Source organism: Solanum lycopersicum, chromosome 7 (genome assembly GCF_036512215.1).
Source record: "Solanum lycopersicum chromosome 7, SLM_r2.1".
NCBI classification, from domain to species: Eukaryota; Viridiplantae; Streptophyta; class Magnoliopsida; order Solanales; family Solanaceae; genus Solanum; species Solanum lycopersicum.
Window position 1 is genome coordinate 67104173 of NC_090806.1, and position 20169 is coordinate 67124341.

At 29.5% G+C, this 20169-nt stretch overlaps 3 protein-coding genes across 4 annotated transcripts; 2 read left to right on the top strand and 1 right to left on the bottom strand.

Moving 5' to 3' along the window:
* Positions 1-285: 285 nt before the first annotated feature.
* On the bottom strand, positions 286-1615 carry GA2ox4 (gibberellin 2-oxidase). The gene is made up of 3 exons (NM_001247823.2): positions 1132-1615; positions 700-1048; positions 286-602 (listed from the first exon to the last, which is right to left on the bottom strand). The coding sequence occupies exons 1-3, from the start codon at positions 1533-1535 to the stop codon at positions 360-362; spliced, it is 996 nt and encodes a 331-aa protein (NP_001234752.1). The 5' UTR covers positions 1536-1615; the 3' UTR covers positions 286-359.
* Positions 1616-12385: 10770 nt separating this feature from the next.
* Positions 12386-13860, top strand: GA2ox5 (gibberellin 2-oxidase). Its single transcript, NM_001247828.2, is given in 3 exon segments — positions 12386-12917; positions 13001-13349; positions 13446-13860. Coding segments are annotated over 3 exon segments (1008 nt in total). The 5' UTR covers positions 12386-12510; the 3' UTR covers positions 13698-13860.
* Positions 13861-15307: 1447 nt separating this feature from the next.
* On the top strand, positions 15308-20169 carry LOC101256692 (ankyrin repeat-containing protein At5g02620). Of its 2 annotated transcripts, XM_069287137.1 has the most exons (4): positions 16993-17247; positions 17895-18528; positions 18711-19246; positions 19539-20169. In XM_069287137.1, exons 2-4 carry the CDS (start codon positions 17949-17951, stop codon positions 20145-20147), a joined length of 1725 nt encoding a protein of 574 aa, XP_069143238.1. In that variant the 5' UTR covers positions 16993-17247; positions 17895-17948; the 3' UTR covers positions 20148-20169. The 2 variants fall into 2 exon arrangements, with proteins under 2 accessions (XP_069143237.1, XP_069143238.1); XM_069287136.1 differs by having other exon boundaries at positions 15308-18528.

Below are 20169 nucleotides of genomic sequence, written 5' to 3' on the forward strand. Positions count from 1 at the left end.
AATGTCCTAGCAATACGAGGTCCTTAGCTCAAGCAATTTAATTTTATTTCGTTGAAGAGGGACGCGTACATAAGCCTGATTCCTTATTTTTAAATTATTCACATTCAATTTTAAAATGCATAATCCCATAGGCCTTATAATATTTTACATATGCCCATGTCTAAACAACGAATACTAGAGAGGTAAAGTGAGATACGAATATAAAAAAAAAAACTCATAAGCCCTAGGTGTTAATATAATGATAATAACTTTAAATTACTACCTTAAAACATCATTTTCAACATAACGAGTCCTTCCTAAAGAGTCGGATCTTTAGATGTAACTATTTTCTCAAAGAGTTTAAGTTATATACACCGTTATTATAAACTTTTCTCAAATAGGACCAACCTATTATCAGCTAGTCTAGTCTTGTAAGCTGACTTTTTGTACTCAAACCATGTAAACTCTTTGTATAAACTGTCTTTTCCTTCCATTAGTGATGGCAATGGTGCTATCTTTTCACTCAATGGTGGTCCTCCAAAATATATCATTGATAGTCTTGATTTCACACTGTTTGTCAACACCCTATGTTTCACACTCTTAAACCTTCCATTCGTCATCACCTGCACGCAAATTCAAGATTTTAAGTTTATGAATTCTGAACGATCATATACTAATTCACTCGACAAGTATGAAATTTGATGAGGGTATGTTGCGTACCTGTAATGAGTCTCCAACATTGACGAAAAAAGAATTCTGATCAGATGGAACAGAAAACCAGTTGCCATTTTTGAGTAAAATTTGAAGACCGGAAGTGTTGTTGGATCTTAAAATCGACATGATTTGTGGATCAGTATGTTCTCCAAATCCAATTAAATTTTTGGCATTGAATTCTTGAATATCAGGACATGGAGGATAGTGATTCAGCCTGAAAACAGAGTCGCTCTTTTCATCCATCAATAGCTTACTCAAAACATTCGTCGGTTGAATCTTTAATCCCTCCGCCAACTTTTCAAGAATCTCACATGACATTTTCTTCACTGATGACACATAATCATTCACCGCAGCCCTGCAATAACAATAACAATAACAAAAATCAAGAAACGATAAAATCAAGACATTACTCTGTTTTCCCCTGTTTTAGTGTCTTACCGAATGTTTTCTGGATTGACACCTAATACAGATGCGAATTTCTGGTAATTGAATTCAGAATTTGTTGAAAGGAGAATGTATTCAACCCAACCGATATCGCCATTTTGTCCGATTTTCTTATTGCCATAACCAAAAGGATCAGCAGGCCCTGCCTTTAGTTTCTCAGAGAGGGGAGAGGAGAAGAATTTAACGGCTTCGGATTCGAGTTTACTTATGAATTCCATAGGAACATCATGGTTTATGACTTTGAAGAATCCGAATTCTTCGCAGGCATTAACGATGAGGTTCTTGGAGTTGGCTTTAGAGAGGTCTATTACAGGGATATCATTGATGTAAGAGGGTGATTTGAAAGAGTTTTTCACTATAGGGAAGTGAGTAATGGCAGGTTTTGTTAAGACCACCATTGTTGTTGTTTTTTTGATGAAATTTAGAATTTGAAAAACTTTGGTAGAAATTGTTGTTTGTTATTATAACTGTAGGAACTTAGCTGTGTAGTGATGAAAATTTAGTAAACAACGTTATTCGTTATATATAGGGAAAACATAGTACCCACCCACCCACTCAACACACACAGATATTAACAAAAAGTATATTGGCCTAATATTTTTCGTCACTCTAATTTGACTTGGTGCCCAAGTATTGATAAATTCGTAATCGCTATTTTTTAGTCGCAAATAATATGTAAACCGCACTTAGTGTGATAAGTTCGATCGAAAAAGAAAAGATAATATAAATTTAACGTTTACAATGACCTAATACAATGTGAAGTTGAAATTCCTATGTGCTACTATATAAAAAGGAAAATTCCTCGTGATCATCATTTTTCCTATACAACCTTGTATTTGTACATGGCAAGAATTAATTTTTAAGATACGAGTTCAAATAAATTTAATAATTAAAATTTTATTTTAATTAACTCTAAATTCTGACTTTACGAAGTATTTGGGTTAGGGAAGGATAATTTAATTATGGATAACTTTCACATATAGCAAATAAAAAAATTCATATTTGTATGCTATAGCAAAGTTTGCATAATTGCGCTCTATAGTAAACATAAAACTGTGTAATTCGCTATACATATACAATTGTATAATTCGCTGGCCTATTTCACTGCAATTATATAATTTGCTTTGCATACAATTGAATCGAATTAAAATGTATGTATATTGCATAATTATAAGTGTATAGCAATAAGATATATGTTTTTCTGGCTTTATACAAAAACAGAAACACAATATATACACTTATGTTGTATAAAGCTAGAGAAAATTGTATTTCACTGCAATTGTATAATTCACAATTGTATAATTCGTTGGCCTTTTTCTCTGCAATATTTGAAGTAAAATGTTTGTAAATTGTATAATTAAGTGTATAACACGAAGATATACATTTTTGCATCTGTATATATAATTTTCTCTCGCTTTATACAAAACAGATTCAGAATTATACACTTCTGCATATAAAGCGAGAGTGGCGAGCGAGATTTTTGGGAGAGAGACGCTGACAAATTTAGCTAATTTTTGCTATGGAGCACAATTAAATCAAACCCTAGCTATTTCATTTAATTTAGATTATTAATTTACTATTATATACAATTTTTCCTTTAATTATACTTAGTACACTATGGGCTTATATCGTTATTTTGATTTTAAAAAATTGCTTTCAATATCTTTTTCAGATATTGATAGGTCATTGAAAATACAAACATTGACAAGGATTCACCTATTTCAAGAAAACACATAGTTCTAAGGTAATTTTCACTATGTCGGCAAAGTTAACGGCTTACAAGATTCACTATTTTTTTAATTAAAGTTTTTCATTCATTATCGAGTACTTGTTTTGTAATTTATATAATATGAATTCAGATAAGTTACGCTATGAAATAAAAATAAAAAAATAAGATAAAAAAAATAAAAAAATTGATTGATAATGTTCTTTCACAAAAGTAAATTTATATAGAAATCTCAAATTTAATAACACTAAGTATATATTATTTTACTATAATATTTGATGGCTATCGCCTATTGGAATTTGTATTTATCATAAATGATTCAAAACATTTTTTAGTATATATTATATATATATATATATATATATATATATATATATATATATATATATTTATATATTTATATATATATTATGTTTGATTATTTGATCAAAAAAATTTAGGTCAAAACAGGATATAAGATTAGATAAAGTGAACAGAATTATTTATGTGTGAATAAACTTTTGGCCAGAGTGACATTTTTCTCCTTTTTTTTAATTTCATTTTCTCATTGAAATTTAATTAATCAAAATTTATAAATAATTTTATTCGTACCACACACTTTGATAGTGACTTTCTCCTATTCAAAGTATTCCAATTTATTTATTGTGTAAAGTAGTTAAAATGCTCTGAATTTAGTGAGCATTATTACTTTCGTCATCAATTTATGCCTGGTAAAAAAAATACATATGCTTAGATATATGAATTTAAAAATGCCTCCAAACACAGACTTATTTTAACATATATTCACATAGTGTTCAATGAAACATCGTTATACTCAAAATGACCAATGAAATGCTAGTTAGCTTGAGGAAGTCTCACTTGTTCTGATTCCATCTCACTAATTTCGATCTATTATAAATATTATATTTTATATCTAATAATTCAAATGTATTGTGATAGAACTTTATAGTTAAATACGTAAAAATTTTAATTTTGAATTTATTTTCGTGACTCCAAGAAATTGATAAAAAGAAAGTGGAGGAAATTCCGTTGAAGTGGAGTTGTCTATGTTAACGGAAGTTAAGTGGACCTTATAGAAATGAAATATTAATAATTGCGAAAATGATAGAACAGAATTTTTTTTTTTAAAAAAAATGGTCCCCTAATAATTCGAAAATTTGGGACTTAAATCATATATCTCATTGAGTTTGGTGTAGGTGCATTTCACATTTCCAATTAATTAGGGTACGTAAACTCTATTATTAATTCACTTTCTGACTCTGATTGTACCTATAATTGTCCACTGTCCTATTATTAATAGCAACAATTACTCATATTTATCACACTATACAGATAGTTCTTATCCATATTAAGAAACAAATCTTTATTAATAAGTTTGGTAATTACATTGTGTTTATTGTAACAAACTTTAAAATCACTATTTGATGATCAGTAAAATAATCATCACTAGTAAAAAGATCAATTATTTCCCACTGAAAATGTTAATTGCGTTGGGTGCATCTAAGAGTGTGATTTTATGATCAATAAAATAATTGAGAACTATAAGATTTAATTTTAAAACTCAGTAGAGACAAAAAACACTAGACGAATCTATTTATTCTCTCTAACTTTAATAGACATAATTACTCAATACTTGTTATCGATAGAAGTTGCTAGATTTCATGTACCTATAACAGAATCTTTAATAATTTCAGTATGATTTTGGTACAATAATATTATTTATGTGGGACTAGAATTATTTTATTTAAATATTGAGAATGTGCACTTTACCTTACAATTATGGTACGAATTGTTAGTTGCTATGTCAAAATCAATATCAACGATAGGTGCAAATTAATTTACTAATCAAAAATAGAAAAAATCTATTTGTAATTTAAATTATATAAAAGAATATGCATAAAGAAGAATGAAGAAATAGACGTGTAACTAACTGACAGTCACAAATAAATTTATTTATTGGAGTCACAACAATGATATCTATTAAATTTAGAAATTTTACTTGATGTAGCGATTAAAAATATAGCATTTTATAGTGTACAAGATATAAATTATTGGGTTTATACTGTACCAAAATAAATAAATTATGGGGCTTATAATTCAAATTATCTCTCCCACTACTAAATGCATGCGTCTTTTTGTTGCGAATTGATTAGTACTTTATAGATATAAAATATATATTTTCACAGTATTTTAATGAATCAACTCATTTGAAAATTTTATAATTTTTTCATGCGAAAACATTTAATTTTTCTTTTACATGAACTCAGTAATCACAAAGTATTTCTTGATGAAAAATATATTCATTAGTAATAGATATCATTATCAGCTTAGAACACATCATTTAAAATTATATCTTGTAAAATTGATAAGTAAATTAAAAAAATATTTTATTCAATTTCTTTTATAAAATTAAATCTGAAATCTCTAATTAATTACGAATAAATCTTTAATTATTTCATCACTCTCGTGAGGTAAGTCCTCTCAAAGATCTACTTTGGTCAAACATGATAATTCCAAATCACCCACCAAACACCCAATATAAACACTTTTTCAATCTTTATCTGTTCATAAATCAACTTGTTTGAATAGATATATTTTAAACTACATGCGGCAATAATAAATTCGTTTTTTATTCGTCACAACAATATCAACATATTTTATCAAATATATTCCATTCGAGTCATATTAATTGTAAAATAAATATAAAGTAAAGAGTAATTTTTATTAGAATATAATTTACTTTTTAATATATTAGAATCAATATAAATATCAAATACGAAATAAGTGATTAATATTTTTATAAACTTAGGCCTCCGAAAAGGTGTTGTCACATGCAGATAGCAAAGTAGATCTTCCGTAGGATTTTTCTTTTTGTGATTCCCGTAGTAAATGAAAATTAATATAATATTCAATTTTTGATATTTATTAGATACTCATATACATAATAAATAAATTTTTTACTAAGATTACATGTATTTTGGGAAAAAGAATATATAAATTACAATAGGAGTAAACTGAAAATATGATATTATTTTAAAAAAACACATTTTAAAAGGCTGATAGTTTCTTTATAAAAAAATTATTCTGCGTGAATGCGTGTAATGAAAATTATTATTTGTGACGGAGGGCCAATGGATGATAAAATGAGTTTCATTGATGTGATTATTGAATTCGCTTGTATGAAAAAACAACAACTTAATGGAAAATTAATGAGTTCAATGTAAAAAAAATTATATTAAAGTTAAAAATTTTAAATTTTAAATTTATTTGCGTGTCAAAAGTCATAAAAAATAATTTTATCTTTAATATTTGTAGCTACGCTCCTTATTCATTGTGTAATGACAATATATCTTCATCATGTAATTCACTTTATAAACTATATTAAATATTCGTGAAAGTCTTTACTTGCTTAAATTTGATAATCAAGTTAAAATTAAAAAAAATAAATTGACGTGACGAAAATAATATTATTCGCATTTTAAATATATATTTAAAAAAATGGAGCCCCTGATCCGACAAGAGAGAGTGAAGGGCCCACAAAATGAGCCGCCAACCTATTCATAGAACACAGAGAGTAGCGTTTCAGTCTATTAAAGTTTCTGTTTTGGATAAAACCTTTTTGCCTCTTCTTATCCTATCACCAGATTTACTCACCACACCACCTTCAAATTGCATCACAAATTAAAATAAATTATTTTATTTTATGAATATTATTTTTTAATATATATTCCATGGTAATATTGATACTAACTGTTCTAAATTAGCCTCAGTAAGAAAAATGTCTAGTTAAGTCTATCTCTTTTTTTAATATAAGTTTTTCATCTCCCTTTTATTTATTTTTTTCATTTCGCAGATAGTTTATTGTTGTTTTATAATACTTTTATTAGTTTCATATTTTTATTGTAGTTTTGAATTTAATGATAATAATATTAAAATGTTTTTATAATAAAATTGGAATAGTTACGATAAAAAGCATGTTTCTTAATTTTTTTTCAAAAATATTATTCTAAATAGATTTAAAATATGAACGTTACTGAGATGTTATTATCTTGACATAACATTAACAGAAGTTTAATAAAAGCTAATTAAGGGATATTTTTGTGTTTGAACTAGACATTGATAATGTAACATTGGCAAAAATATAATACATATAGATCAAATGTGATTTCAAGGCTAATGATAATTAAATTTAACTAAGTTAAATATCTTAGGAAGATAGCTCAATGTTTAAAATTATACAAAATGTACATGGTGTTACCATTTTAATTGAAACATCAAAAATAAGGTGCATATGTATACAAAACTATATTTTAAAATTAACGAATTTACACATACATCTTATTCTTTTAACATGCGTTGGACTCCTGATGTTTTGTACTAAAATAGTTAAATATTCTTTAGGTTAATTTTATTTTATGTCAGTCGATAAAGTTAATTGCTACTAAACTTGAAACAACGCATGTGGCTTTTTCGACAAAAATGTGATTACTATTCAAAATACTTATCCTCTATTATTGGTGTTGTTTTCTTTTAACATGTTTTAAAATTTTAATATGGTTTACTAATTAAGACCAAATTAACCAATTTGATTTAATTGGCTGCCGGTTTAATTATATAATCATGCAAGGATATTTTGTATGTAACATCAAAGTGACCGTCCCCATTCAATCAAGTCAAAGAAATAATAAAAACTTTATAAAAGTATATCGTACCCATTATGAATCAAAATCAAGGTTAAAACGGATGTATATCTATATTTTATCCACCTTTTGTGGCCAAAACAATTCTCCTATTTTCACGTTTTTATTTGGATGAGAACCCACCAACATAGAATAAAAATACGATTGAGTATTCATTATTCTTTTCGAAATCTATATTAAAAACTAAGATTTACCAATAGTTGAATTATGCAGTTAAATGATAAAATTTGTCACCAATTTTATTTAGTGATGAATTTCTACTAATTATGAGCAGACTAACGGTGAAATTTATCGCTATTTTTTCTTTAACATACTTATAAAATTATACTCAAAAGATGTTTTATGATGAAATTTGATTTTGCAAAATATATTACAAGCATAATACATGAATGTGCCCTTTAACTTGGATTCAAATTACATTTATATCTTTTAACTTTTGATGTATATAAATAGACACTTAAACTTGTATAAAATTGAACAAATAGACATGCATGTCCTACATGTCATTTTTTGTTCTATGTGGTGTCTTATGTGCATTGTGTCATGTATGACTCATGTGTATATTTATTTAAAAAACTGAATAGTTAAAATGCCTATTTATACATTATGAAAATTAAAAGTTAAAATAAAATTTAAGCCAAATTTAGATCTAATATATGTATTATGCCAATATTATAATCGTTTGCTGTTTGGATAAGAATTCTGTCTCATCTTAAATCATTGTGACATATCATAAGATTGCTTTTAATTTCTTCCACGTAAAATTTGGTCAAATCTTTCACATCTAGCTTTCCACTATGAGAGTTGACAAGTGCGTAGACTGTACACTAGTGTACTACATAATTTAATCCATAATAGTTTGTATGAAATTAGTGTTTTTGGTCTTATGGATAAGTTCGTGGGATTGTTACAAATATTTAGATAGTACTCTGAAATATAAATTGTGTATCAAAGCTAAATTACGATTATTTAAATTAAGATTATGGTACAATAATATTTCACCTTTGTGTCAGAACACCTGCTCTAGTTCACATGCATGCACACAATTCTATGTATATTCTTGGTATATGTAAATGATGGGAGGAAAATAAAACATACATTGCATGTGTATAATTAGAGAAATGTAGAAACATACTGTATATCTGGTATCATATATAGGTCACACTATTCTCTGTCTGTTGAACATGAAATGTTTGGTCAATTTTCCTCTAAGTTATTTTCTTAATCAGAACTTGTCTCCAAATACTGTACGTTTACATTTTACTTTTTTCTTCACCTCAATTTCGTCTTAATTTGAACTCGAAATTATAAAATTTGCAATTGTTAACTTTCGCGATAAAATTTTGTTAGTTGGATCCCAACAAGATCCGGTTTATTAGCTAAATAATGGACTAATATTGGAGCACATCCCTAAAATATGGGAACTTTGAAATGCATTATGTAGCTTAGCTAAGCCAACCCCAATTATCAGTGTACCAAAATTTCAGAAAATGGGACCAAGTTTTTGTTCTATCATTTTCAGAATTAACTTTATTTTTTTTAAAAAATTAAGTCTCTCCACTCAAACTTTTTTCAAAATTGACATATCCCTTTCACATTATACGTAATCTATTATTTTAATATATTTCTTCGATTCATATTACTTTAACTTATATATATTTTTCACGTAAACATGATGAATACAATTAGTGAAACACGATTCATATCCATACCTAAGTTGTGGTTAATGAGAGTTCATCCACATTCCTAACCATCGATAATATGAATCGTAGTTACTTTGAAATCTACTTCCTTATCAAGTCTCCTAAATTAGTATTTACGATTACAAATAGAATTTAGACAAGTGGAATCTAATAAATTGATCAAGTGTAACAGTGTTGTTTTGTCTTAAATTTTTCTTTTTTGAGAAGAACAATGTTCCACGTTGGTGTCTTTAAGCCAACCTGTCTCTTGTGTCACTGTATACATGTTGTCTACGAATAATAAAAAGCCACCACATATATAATAAAGTTTTTTTTATAATCCCCGACAATATTTACACGTGGCAGCTTGTTAGTGTATAGGTCGTTGTTGGCCATTTTGACACGTGTGATTATTGTACCAAATAAAAAAAAGTTAGTTATAGTGATTTCTGATGAAAATGGAAGGAGCGGGGGACATAATTTTATGACATTGAAAAATACGTTGCTGCTATGTATTATTAATAAACAGTTAAATTAAAATAATGGTAGAGAATCATATAAATTGAAACGAAAAGAATGATGTTTTTGAATTATTTGAATTAGTATATATTTATATGTGAATTAGCATATGTTAAGGGATAAATAAAATATATATAGCATTTGGAATTAAGATAAATAAGTTGAATCAGTTAGAAAGTACTTGAGAAGTGATTAGGAAATGGAGTAAATGAAACATATTATCAATTATAATTAAGATGAGTTGAATCAACAGACAAGAAACTAATTATAAATACGAGGGTGGGTGGGGGGTGTATTTTGAGCGAAGGTTGACAATAAGAGTGTAGAAATATGATAATTAAAAGAAAGAATAGATTCATATAAAATTTTTCTAAAAAAAAATTATCGTTATTGAATCAGTTATAAAATATGTTCTTATTTACGAATCTATTGTTTTAGCACAAACTAGGCTATCTCGAAAAAAATGGGGGTCAAGGAAAGTCCATGTCATTGTCTTAATACGCGCTGCATGGAGTAATTTAAAAGAATGTGACATTTAATAAAAAAGGCACCCTTATAATTTATGCCACGCTTTTTAAATGTTTAATCTAATAAGCTACCATTATAAAAAATAAGTCAAGTCTAAATTATGTCTAATTCCAAGTTAATGATCTCATATCAATCATTTTAATAGTCATTCCATTCCATACCATGAATGTTTCTCATCAATCAATTTTCCATTTGAACAATAATATCATTTTGCTTAGGAAAATGACCACGTTTTTTAATTAGATTTTCTAAAAGATTCAATGAATACTTTCGATAAAAGAAAGTTTCAAGTTTTTAACACGTTTATTACACAGTTTGAAAGACTAATTTACCGTGATCACTCAACTTTAAATCATTATTTACAATTAATAAAACTATTCAACTTTATCTCTGTATTATATAACTTCTACCAATTAGTACCATAGGACTATTTGAACCTTCCTAAATTATTTTTACGAGTATATATATTAGATACATAAAAAAAAAAATATTAGAAACTTCTACGAGCCGGGGAACCTATAATCATTTCCCATTATAAAAAACTAGTATAAAAGGTGCCATGTAAAGCCATTATTGGTTCATGAATCAATTGTTTTGTGGGGAAAGGGTAACCTTTCTTTTTTATTCCAACTGATCACCAAGACAATTTATCTGATAATCGTGATTCAGGAAAAAAAAGTATACAAAGAGAAGAAGAAAAAATAATAGTGTTCTCTTTTTTATATTCAATTGATGTTCGATATATATTAAAATTTAACTGATTAATTTAGATTTATACGCTGAATGTAATACGTTTTTTTCATTATCAAAGATTTAAATTTAATTTCTTATTAACTATCTCACTTCAATTTAGTTGATAAACATATTTAATTTTGGTACACATTTCTACATCAATCCTAGGTCCACCGTCCATTGCACTCACCCACATAGTACTAAGTTCAAAAAGTTAGTACTATGCTATCCAATGTTCGAAATTATTACTTATGCTATCCAATTTAGGTGGTGTTTAATTAATCATAAAATTTGAAAAAGTTAAAAACAACATTTAAAATATGTTATATTAAACACAAAATCTTAAGTATATTTGTTTGACGATCAATCATATTATCAGGAATAACACGAAAAGTTGAAAATCAAAATTATATTTATTATTAATGGAGTTTGAACTTTGAACCCTTCGTACAAACATGTAAGTATATCAATTGTGAAAAGTATGAATGAGCTGGCTTAATTTCAAATTTATGTTAAGTTTGATATATTTTAAATATGTTATGACAATATCTTCGACATTACTTTTTTCTAGATATTTTACACAAATATCTAACACTATGTTTAAATCAAATACAAAAAATTCCTCCAACCCTTTTCTTTTTCTCGCATTACACTAATTATTTATGATAGAATGATTATTTTTCATCTATATTATTTATAGCATTTCTATTTAAGGATAAAATTGACGTGTATTTTATTTTTTTTCAAACTATATTTCATTACAACTTTGCTATTTACGATTACTCAATTAAGATAAGAGTTACATTTATTTTGTTCCTTTTAGACTTTACCTTATGACGATTTTTCTATCCACAATTAGGATAAGATCTACGTGTATCTTATTCTTTTTAGACTTTACATTATTGAAGACACTACATATTTAGACATATTCACTATCATATATAAGATTATTTATTTATACTTTTGAAATATTACGTATCTTAACACTAATTAAGAGTTTCGTACCATATGTTGAGAAAGATACATGCATTGTTGCAACCAAATACTTTAAAATAAGGAGAGAGATAAACAAGATTTTGTTATATATCTCAGATACATGCAAATTTACTTAGATATAATATATTTAAAATAAATTTGACTATATATTTGGATGTATCTGAACACAAATATATAATATTCAAAGTAAGATATATCTACGTAATTAAATTTCCATCCACAGTAAGGATATGAATTGCCTATATATATTTTCATAATCCAACAGTAAGATTATAGTGAATATATTATTAATTCGAATTTATTGTGATTTTGGACTTGATGGAGAGTCCTATAAATAGGACAGCAGGGTGTTTCAGAGTGTTCACAACTACAACTAAGTTCCAACAGTTGTAACAAGAAATACTTGTCTTAGATAGTAAAACCCAAAGTTTTGATCTTTTCATTGTTATTCTTCTTCTAATAACCATTTTAAGTTTCATCAAAGAAAACAATGGTGGTTTTAACAGAACCTGACAATGATCACTTACCAATAATCAACAGCAATTCTTGCAAATCCCCCTCTTTCTTCAATGATATTCCTGTAATAGACCTCTCTAAACCTGACTCCAAGAACCTCATCGTTGAGGCCTGCGAAGAATTCGGATTCTTTAAAGTCGTAAACCATGACGTTCCTATGGAATTCATAAGTAAACTCGAATCCGAAGCCATCAAATTCTTCTCCTCTCCCCTCTCTGAGAAGCTAAAAGCAGGGCCTGCTGACCCTTTTGGCTATGGCAATAAACAAATCGGACAAAGTGGCGATATCGGTTGGGTTGAATACATTCTCCTTTCAACAAACTCTGAATTCAATTACCAGAAATTCGCATCTGTATTAGGTGTCAATCCAGAAAACATTCGGTAAGTCATTAAAAGCAGAGCAAAACAGAGTGATGTCTTTTAATCTCGATTCTTGATTTTTGTTATTGTTATTGTTATTGCAGAGCTGCGGTGAATGATTATGTGACAGCAGTGAAGAGAATGTCATGTGAGATTCTTGAAAAGTTGGCGGAGGGATTAAAGATTCATCCGACGAATGTTTTCAGTAAGCTTTTGAAGGATGAAAAGAGCGACTCTGTTTTCAGGCTGAATCATTATCCTCCATGTCCTGATATTCAAGAATTCAATGCCAAAAATTTGATTGGATTTGGAGAACATACCGATCCACAAATCATATCGGTATTAAGATCCAACAACACATCCGGCCTTCAAATTTTACTCAAAAATGGCAACTGGTTTTCTGTGCCACCTGATCAGAGTTCTTTTTTCGTCAATGTTGGCGACTCATTACAGGTATGCGACATACCCTCATCAAAATTTCATACTTGTCTAGTGAAATAGTATGATCGTTCAGAACTCATAAACTTAAAATCTTGAATTTGCGTGCAGGTGATGACTAATGGAAGGTTTAAGAGTGTGAAGCATAGGGTGTTGACAAACAGTGTAAAATCAAGATTATCAATGATATATTTTGGAGGACCACCATTGAGTGAAAAGATAGCACCATTGCCATCACTAATGGAAGGAGAAGAAAGCAGCTTGTACAAAGAGTTTACATGGTTTGAGTACAAAAAATCAGCTTTCAAATCTAGACTAGCACAAAACAGATTAACCCTGTTTGAGAAATTTGGAACCTCATAGTGGTTTTTAACGAGAGACAAAGCCAGAATTTAAAGTTTATCATTTTATATGTACATATTTAATAGATTCCTCCGCAAATATACCATGTTTGGATCAAAAGGGTAGTGATATCGAAAAACTCAAATGATTTTCCTTTGATAATATAACAATATGTTGTTCGATCAAACTCAAATGTTTTTATTTCTAAATGCTTCATAGATGTCTATCCTTATTCCTTGCCTTCATCGATAAAGGTTCATCCCGAGTTATATTTGACCCCATTATTATTATTTTTTAAAAAAAAATTATATTACAATTTATTTAAATTCATAGTTGAAAAATTTGTGTATGTGAACCATTGATATTAAAGAGATTTTTTTTTTCCTGGATAGGGTTATGAGATGGAATTTATGAACAAGTTTGTGATAGCGTGTACTATCATCAACCAAGTTATATATATAGTGATGATACTTCACATGATTATTCCAACTTTGTTTTCACAAAAATAACAAAGAATGTTCTTGTATTTATGCTTATTTCTCACAATATTAAATGTCATCAACAATGGAACAAAAAGAACATCACCAATGATTTGATATTTACAGCAATTCTTTATTTCCTTCAATCAAATCAACTAGAATTGACAACTGGAACACATAGCAATTATGAAAAAGGTCTGTCTATGAAAATGAAGGCTGTCCATGATATTTCGAAGAAATAGTTTAGTATACTAAGCTTTCGTTACGTACCATAAATCTTCTCCTGTATTTTTTTACAAGCTATTTTCACGTCTCGAAGTTTTACATAAAATAAATCCAGTTGAAGAAACAATGATATATACAAAAAAAATTTATTGTTTGATTCAACTTTTAGGTTTGAAGAGCTACGATTTGAGAAAAAAAGCATGAATTAGGTCATCATTTTTGGACGATTAGGTTGATGAGGAGAAGAGGAAATTAGGGTTCTACAAAAGAAAAGATTTACATTCAAATATGTAATGGGTTGGATATTATCTTTGGAGGGTCAAATTTTATTTTAAAAAATGCTAAAAGATGAATTACGCGCCCTTCAAAGCTATACCAACACGCGCAGGAAGCTGAAGCTCGAAAAGTTGAAAATAATTCACACCAAACACATGTTAAGGGGTATATAAACATCGATATAATTTAAGTACTAAAGCGAATTTTCGTGTCAAGTTAAAGGGAAATTTGATGTATTTTCTCTTTAAAAATAAATGAACGAAGTCTTTTTCCCTCCCTTCTTTTTGGTAGGGCCGCACCAATGCAGGCCCGCGCTGTCATAAATTGTGTTATGAGTTCAGCCACTTGAATCAACTTCAGGGGCGGACACCCCTCCAAACTGTAATAGAAGTCACGAGTTTAAATCATGAGTTAACCTCGTTTAGGTAAATGCAATAGAAGTCACCAACCCAGGGGAAAGTGATATATTCAGCCATTTTACCTTATTTTTTAAGCCAAAAATAATTTTAAAAAATATTAAACTCAATTCATTTTAACTAAGAGCCACTTGCCCACTCAATATTTGACTGGTAATTAAGCTCTTTTTTAAATGATAAACACAAGGGATGAAAAGGTCCAAAATGACAAGCTTAGTACTTGTAATTGATTTTTGATCACTAGAAAATTCACTAATTGAAGCTAGATAACTCCGTCTATGAGTTTATCTTAGATGTCTTTTTTTATTCTAGCACCCTACAGTCTAAAGGTTTAAATTTAAGCACGTCTAAGATTATTGACACAATTTATATGGTAGATTGAAGTAAGGATTGATATCCAAGTCATCATCGAAAAGAGAAATTTCAAGTATTTAGGGTCAATAATTCAAGGAAATGGAAAGATTGACTATGAAGTTACACATCATACTGAAATATGATGGGTGAAATGGAAGTCCGCATCCAGTGTCTTATGTGATAAGATGTGCCATCAAACTTTGAAGGTATGTTATATAAAATGGTGATCGTGTCTGTCATATTGTATGGGGTAGAGTGTTGGTCGGTCAAGTATCTGCAATTCAAAAATACGAAAGTCATGGAAGTGAGGATATTGAGATGGATATGTGAGTATGCAATGAGAGGTAGGATAGGAATGAAGCTATTCATGACAAAGTGGGAATGAATTCTGTGGTGGACAAGATGAGGGAGGCGAGACTGAGATGGTTCTAGCATGTTTGAAGAGAAGATTCACAGAGCCCCATTGATGAGATACGAGAGATTGACTATAAAAGGTATAAGGAGAGGTTTGTAGAGGTAGGCTGAAATGTTTTTGGAATAGAGGTAATTCCACAACACGCGATTCACTCAAAGCTTACTTAAGCATATGACCTAGATAGGAAGATATGAAAATCAAACGTTAGAAGAAGTTTAATAAGTAGTCGAGTGTTGTTCAACAAATTTATCATTCTATTTATAATTACTCTAAAACCATCTTATTATATTCTTTAATTTTAGTTTTATTGTAGGCAATGGAATTGGCAATTGTACAAAAGAAAAGTTCTCTGGAAGTTTGCCACTTAGAAATCGCTGCTGGAAGCAGCTATTTTCCTTTTTTTTTCTTTGTAAATTTTAATTAAGTTTTTTTTTTTAAAAAAAAAAGATTAAAAAAATAAGCTAAATTGCTGTAACAACAATGATTTATTTAAAATAAATAATAAAAAATTGACTTGCAGCGATTTAAGTTAAAAAAATAATTTAAAATTTTTTTTGGTACAATTTGTTTTTTTTTATTTATAATTTCTAATAAATAATTTGGCAGCGATTTAATTTTTTAAAAAACAACAAAATTTGCAATAAACAGCGATCTTTTTAAATTTTTTTTTTTGCAAATCGCTCCCGCAGGAGCGTTTTATTTTTAAAAAATAAAAAATAAAATAAAATAATTTAAAAAAAGATTGCAACAAAATTGCTGCCTAGGCAGCTATCTTTTTAATTTTTTTTAAAAAAATAAATCATATCTTGTAAAATCGCTAGTGTTGCAGCGATTTTACCGTTTTGATTAAATTTAAAATTTTTATTAATATTTTATACTGATTAGGCTTCGAACTCGTGTTCATAGGTTTCGATTGAATATTAGATGATCCTAATCACATCGTCCTGTATTAAGAAAGTCTTCTCTCCGGATGTGGATGACGTTCATCTTGAGGGCATCAAGCAAATACTTGGAATTTCGTCTAATTACAAGTTGAATAAAAGAAAATGACTGTATTTAGATATTTTATATAGAAAAAAGATGTATTGCAGAAGAAGACATAAAAAACTAAAATAAAATTTTGGACGATTTTCTCTGTCCTCTTCGATCGTTTTAATATTTTACTTCCTATTGTCTCACTCCCTTTCTTAATCATAATAATTCAACGGTTGGGTCCATATTCCTATCAATTCCCTAGCCAATAATAGTATGCCACGTGTGTAAATATGTGATAACTGTACATAAAAATTTTCTTGAGTCATAAAAGTGTGAGAATGCCATAAGAAATTATTGTGTTATGTTATGTTCTTACCAACTAAGGAATCAAAGAATCTCTTTAGGATTTTATCTATCAAAGGAAACAAAAGGTATGCTTATAATTTTCCCATGTTGGGTTTTTACCAAAATACTCATTTTTTTCCATGTGGGGTTTACTTTTTGTGAATGAATATGAATTAAAGATTCAATTTTTAGTACATGGTGTTGATAAAGATTATATTGTGTTTTTATCTTTGTTGTGTGCTATTTAATTTTTTTTTGAATAAGTTGTGTGAATTTTATTTGGTAAAGTTTTAAGAAAATAAATAAAACTTTTGAATCATTATTTATTAATATCGTAGAAGGTATGAATTGTCATTTAAGTTCTCTTACTAAGAAAAAATGCTGAGGTTTTTTCCCCTTTGAATTCAGTTTTAGTCATTGGTTGAACTTAACTTTTGCAATCCCCTTTCTTCATTTAGATTGTTGAACTTATTTTTTTTATCATGTTATGCATAATTTCAGCAATATGCTTAAGTTCATGAGTACAGAGTATTACAGGGCCTCTTGCCCTCTTAACAATTGTGATTCTCTATAACCAAGTAGTCTCTGGATACGCGCTTTGTATGTGTATATGAACGTATTCACGAGTATGTAAGATTTAAAAAAATTGCATAAATGCAATATAACAATGCTTTTGACTTAATTAGATATTTCATCTGTCTCAACTTATCTGACATTGTTTGGTTGGGCATAGAGTTTAAGAAAAAAAAAGAAAAGACTGTTGTGATACCTTGGATTTCCACACATAATGGATCCAAGAATGTACTTTGCTGCAATGAAAGGCAGTATGGAAGATGGTGATTTTTCAGTTGTTGATCATCTGACAAAGGAGGAAGAAAATGGTTACCAAGTCACTCCAAAGGGAAACACAATCCTTCATGTGGCAGCTCTCTTTGGCCAACGAGCTTTCGTGGGAGAAGTCCTTAAGATTAGCCCGGCGTTGTTATGTTATAAGAATAAGAAAAATGAAACTGCGCTTCACATTGCAGCTAATGTAGGACAAAGTGAAGTGGTGAGTGAACTACTCAGCATACAAGGACAGGAGACAGTACTTGTGAGGATGAAGGATGACATTGGAGATACGGCCATGCACAAGGCCGTTAGAAGTGGACACATTGACATTGTTAGGATCTTGGTGAAATTATTACTAGATCCTGAACACGATTTCCCAGCAAATAAAGCAGAGGAGACACCACTTTATTTGGCAGCGGAGTCAGGTTTTCATGATGCTTTGATTGAAATCTTGAACGTTTGCAAAGAACCAACACATGTTGCAGGTCCATCCAATCGAACACCTCTACATGCAGCTGTGATTCAAGAACACACGGGTTAGTACGTACCTTCTGGGATGGTTTCATCCTATGGAAAATGATTAAATTTGTCCATCTACTTATAGAAAGAAGCTATAAATATATATACTCCTACAGTCGTATATACTTTATGATGTTGTTAAACGAAAAAAATCAATTCATTTATCATCATATATAACATTTGACTAATATATATCCAGAATGCGCGAGATTACTATGGCAATGGAATAAACCTTTATGTGAAGAATCTGATATATGGGGTTGGAATTCACTACACTATGCGGTTAAACAAGGATTGACAGAAATAGTTTCGAATATGTTGGGATGGAAGAAATCTTTAGCCTACCTTCCGGCAGGCAGTGAAAATGATTGGACTACAGCATTTCACATTGCAGCTAGTGAAGGTGATGCATTGATGATATATGAGTTATTAAACCACTGCCTGGATTGTTGGGACATGGTTGATAGCAATGGCCAAAATGCACTTCATGTTGCCATATTGAAAGGTCATAATGAAACGTTGCTCAACGTGTTATCACTGGAGTCGATAATTTGTGATAGCCTTGTTGATGAGGCAGATAATGAGGGGAACACTCCACTCCATTTGCTTGCTGCCTCTGGGAACCGTGTGCCTCAAATGATATTAGACCATCCAAGCGCAAAGAAGATGGCATTTAACAAACAAAATCAGACTCCACTTGACATAGCATTGTCTAGTACATGGACAATAAAGAAGGTACTCCCTCTTGTCCATGACATACTGGATCCGTTTTCCCCACTTCTTTGAAAACAACTTCTCTACCTCGGGAGTAGGGATCCTATGGTCTGCATACCCCTACCTCTGGAGTAGGGATTTATTCTTCTTGTTGGTAAAGATGTTTTTTTAAATGACAACTATTTTCGACTATCTATTTTTAGTAAGGATGAAAATAAAATGAACCAGTTAGTTGTTAAATTCATCTTTTTCTCAAGGAGTATCTTTGACCAGCTGATTGATTCTATTACTACATGTCACATATATTATTTAGGAGAAATTGGTAGGCGATTTGTGCAGCATAAATGGACGATTGGGACAACGTGACTTCAAGGTAAAACGGAAAACAGAAACTATTGGTAACATACGACAGATGAGGAAGGAGGATGATCAGGACAAAGCTAAGAGAGACAAAATAGAAATAGAAAAAATTATGAAGGCAGCTCAAATACAAGTAGTTGTAGCTACTCTCCTAATGACAGTCACGTTCGCTGCTGGTTTCACATTGCCAGGAGGTTTATACAACGATGACAGTCCTAATAAAGGGATGGCTATTCTATTAAGGAAAACAGCGTTTCGTGCATTTGTTATTTCAGATGTCCTGGCATTCGCATTCTCAGCTGGTGCAATATTCATCTACTTCTTCATGGCAGATTGCGATGTAGACGAAGATGAAGAATGTAAAAGGGACTGGTTCAAAGTTTTAAGAAGTTATTATTATATAGCAGGTATTTTGCAACTTTTGGCAATGGGTGCTGTTGTAATTGCATTTGTAACTGGTATGTATGCTACTTTAGCAAAGTCACTTGCACTTGCTATTAGTGTTTGTGTCATTGGTTGTGTCTCTTTTCTTATGTACTTTTGGATTATCATTTGGGTATAAAAAAAAACAAGAAGAAACTCTC

What these genes read in the sequence shown, in the direction of transcription:
- GA2ox4 (NM_001247823.2), bottom strand. Translation starts at nt 1,535, where the DNA reads ATGGTGGTCTTAACAAAACCTGCCATTACTCACTTCCCTATAGTGAAA. An exon ending in GTCAATCCAGAAAACATTCG is followed by an intron (nt 1,049 to 1,131) that starts GTAAGACACTAA and finishes TTGTTATTGCAG; the next exon opens with GGCTGCGGTGAATGATTATG. An exon ending in ATGTTGGAGACTCATTACAG is followed by an intron (nt 603 to 699) that starts GTACGCAACATA and finishes ATTTGCGTGCAG; the next exon opens with GTGATGACGAATGGAAGGTT.
- LOC101256692 (XM_069287136.1), top strand. Translation starts at nt 17,949, where the DNA reads ATGGATCCAAGAATGTACTTTGCTGCAATGAAAGGCAGTATGGAAGAT. An exon ending in TGTGATTCAAGAACACACGG is followed by an intron (nt 18,529 to 18,710) that starts GTTAGTACGTAC and finishes ATATATATCCAG; the next exon opens with AATGCGCGAGATTACTATGG. An exon ending in GTACATGGACAATAAAGAAG is followed by an intron (nt 19,247 to 19,538) that starts GTACTCCCTCTT and finishes TATATTATTTAG; the next exon opens with GAGAAATTGGTAGGCGATTT.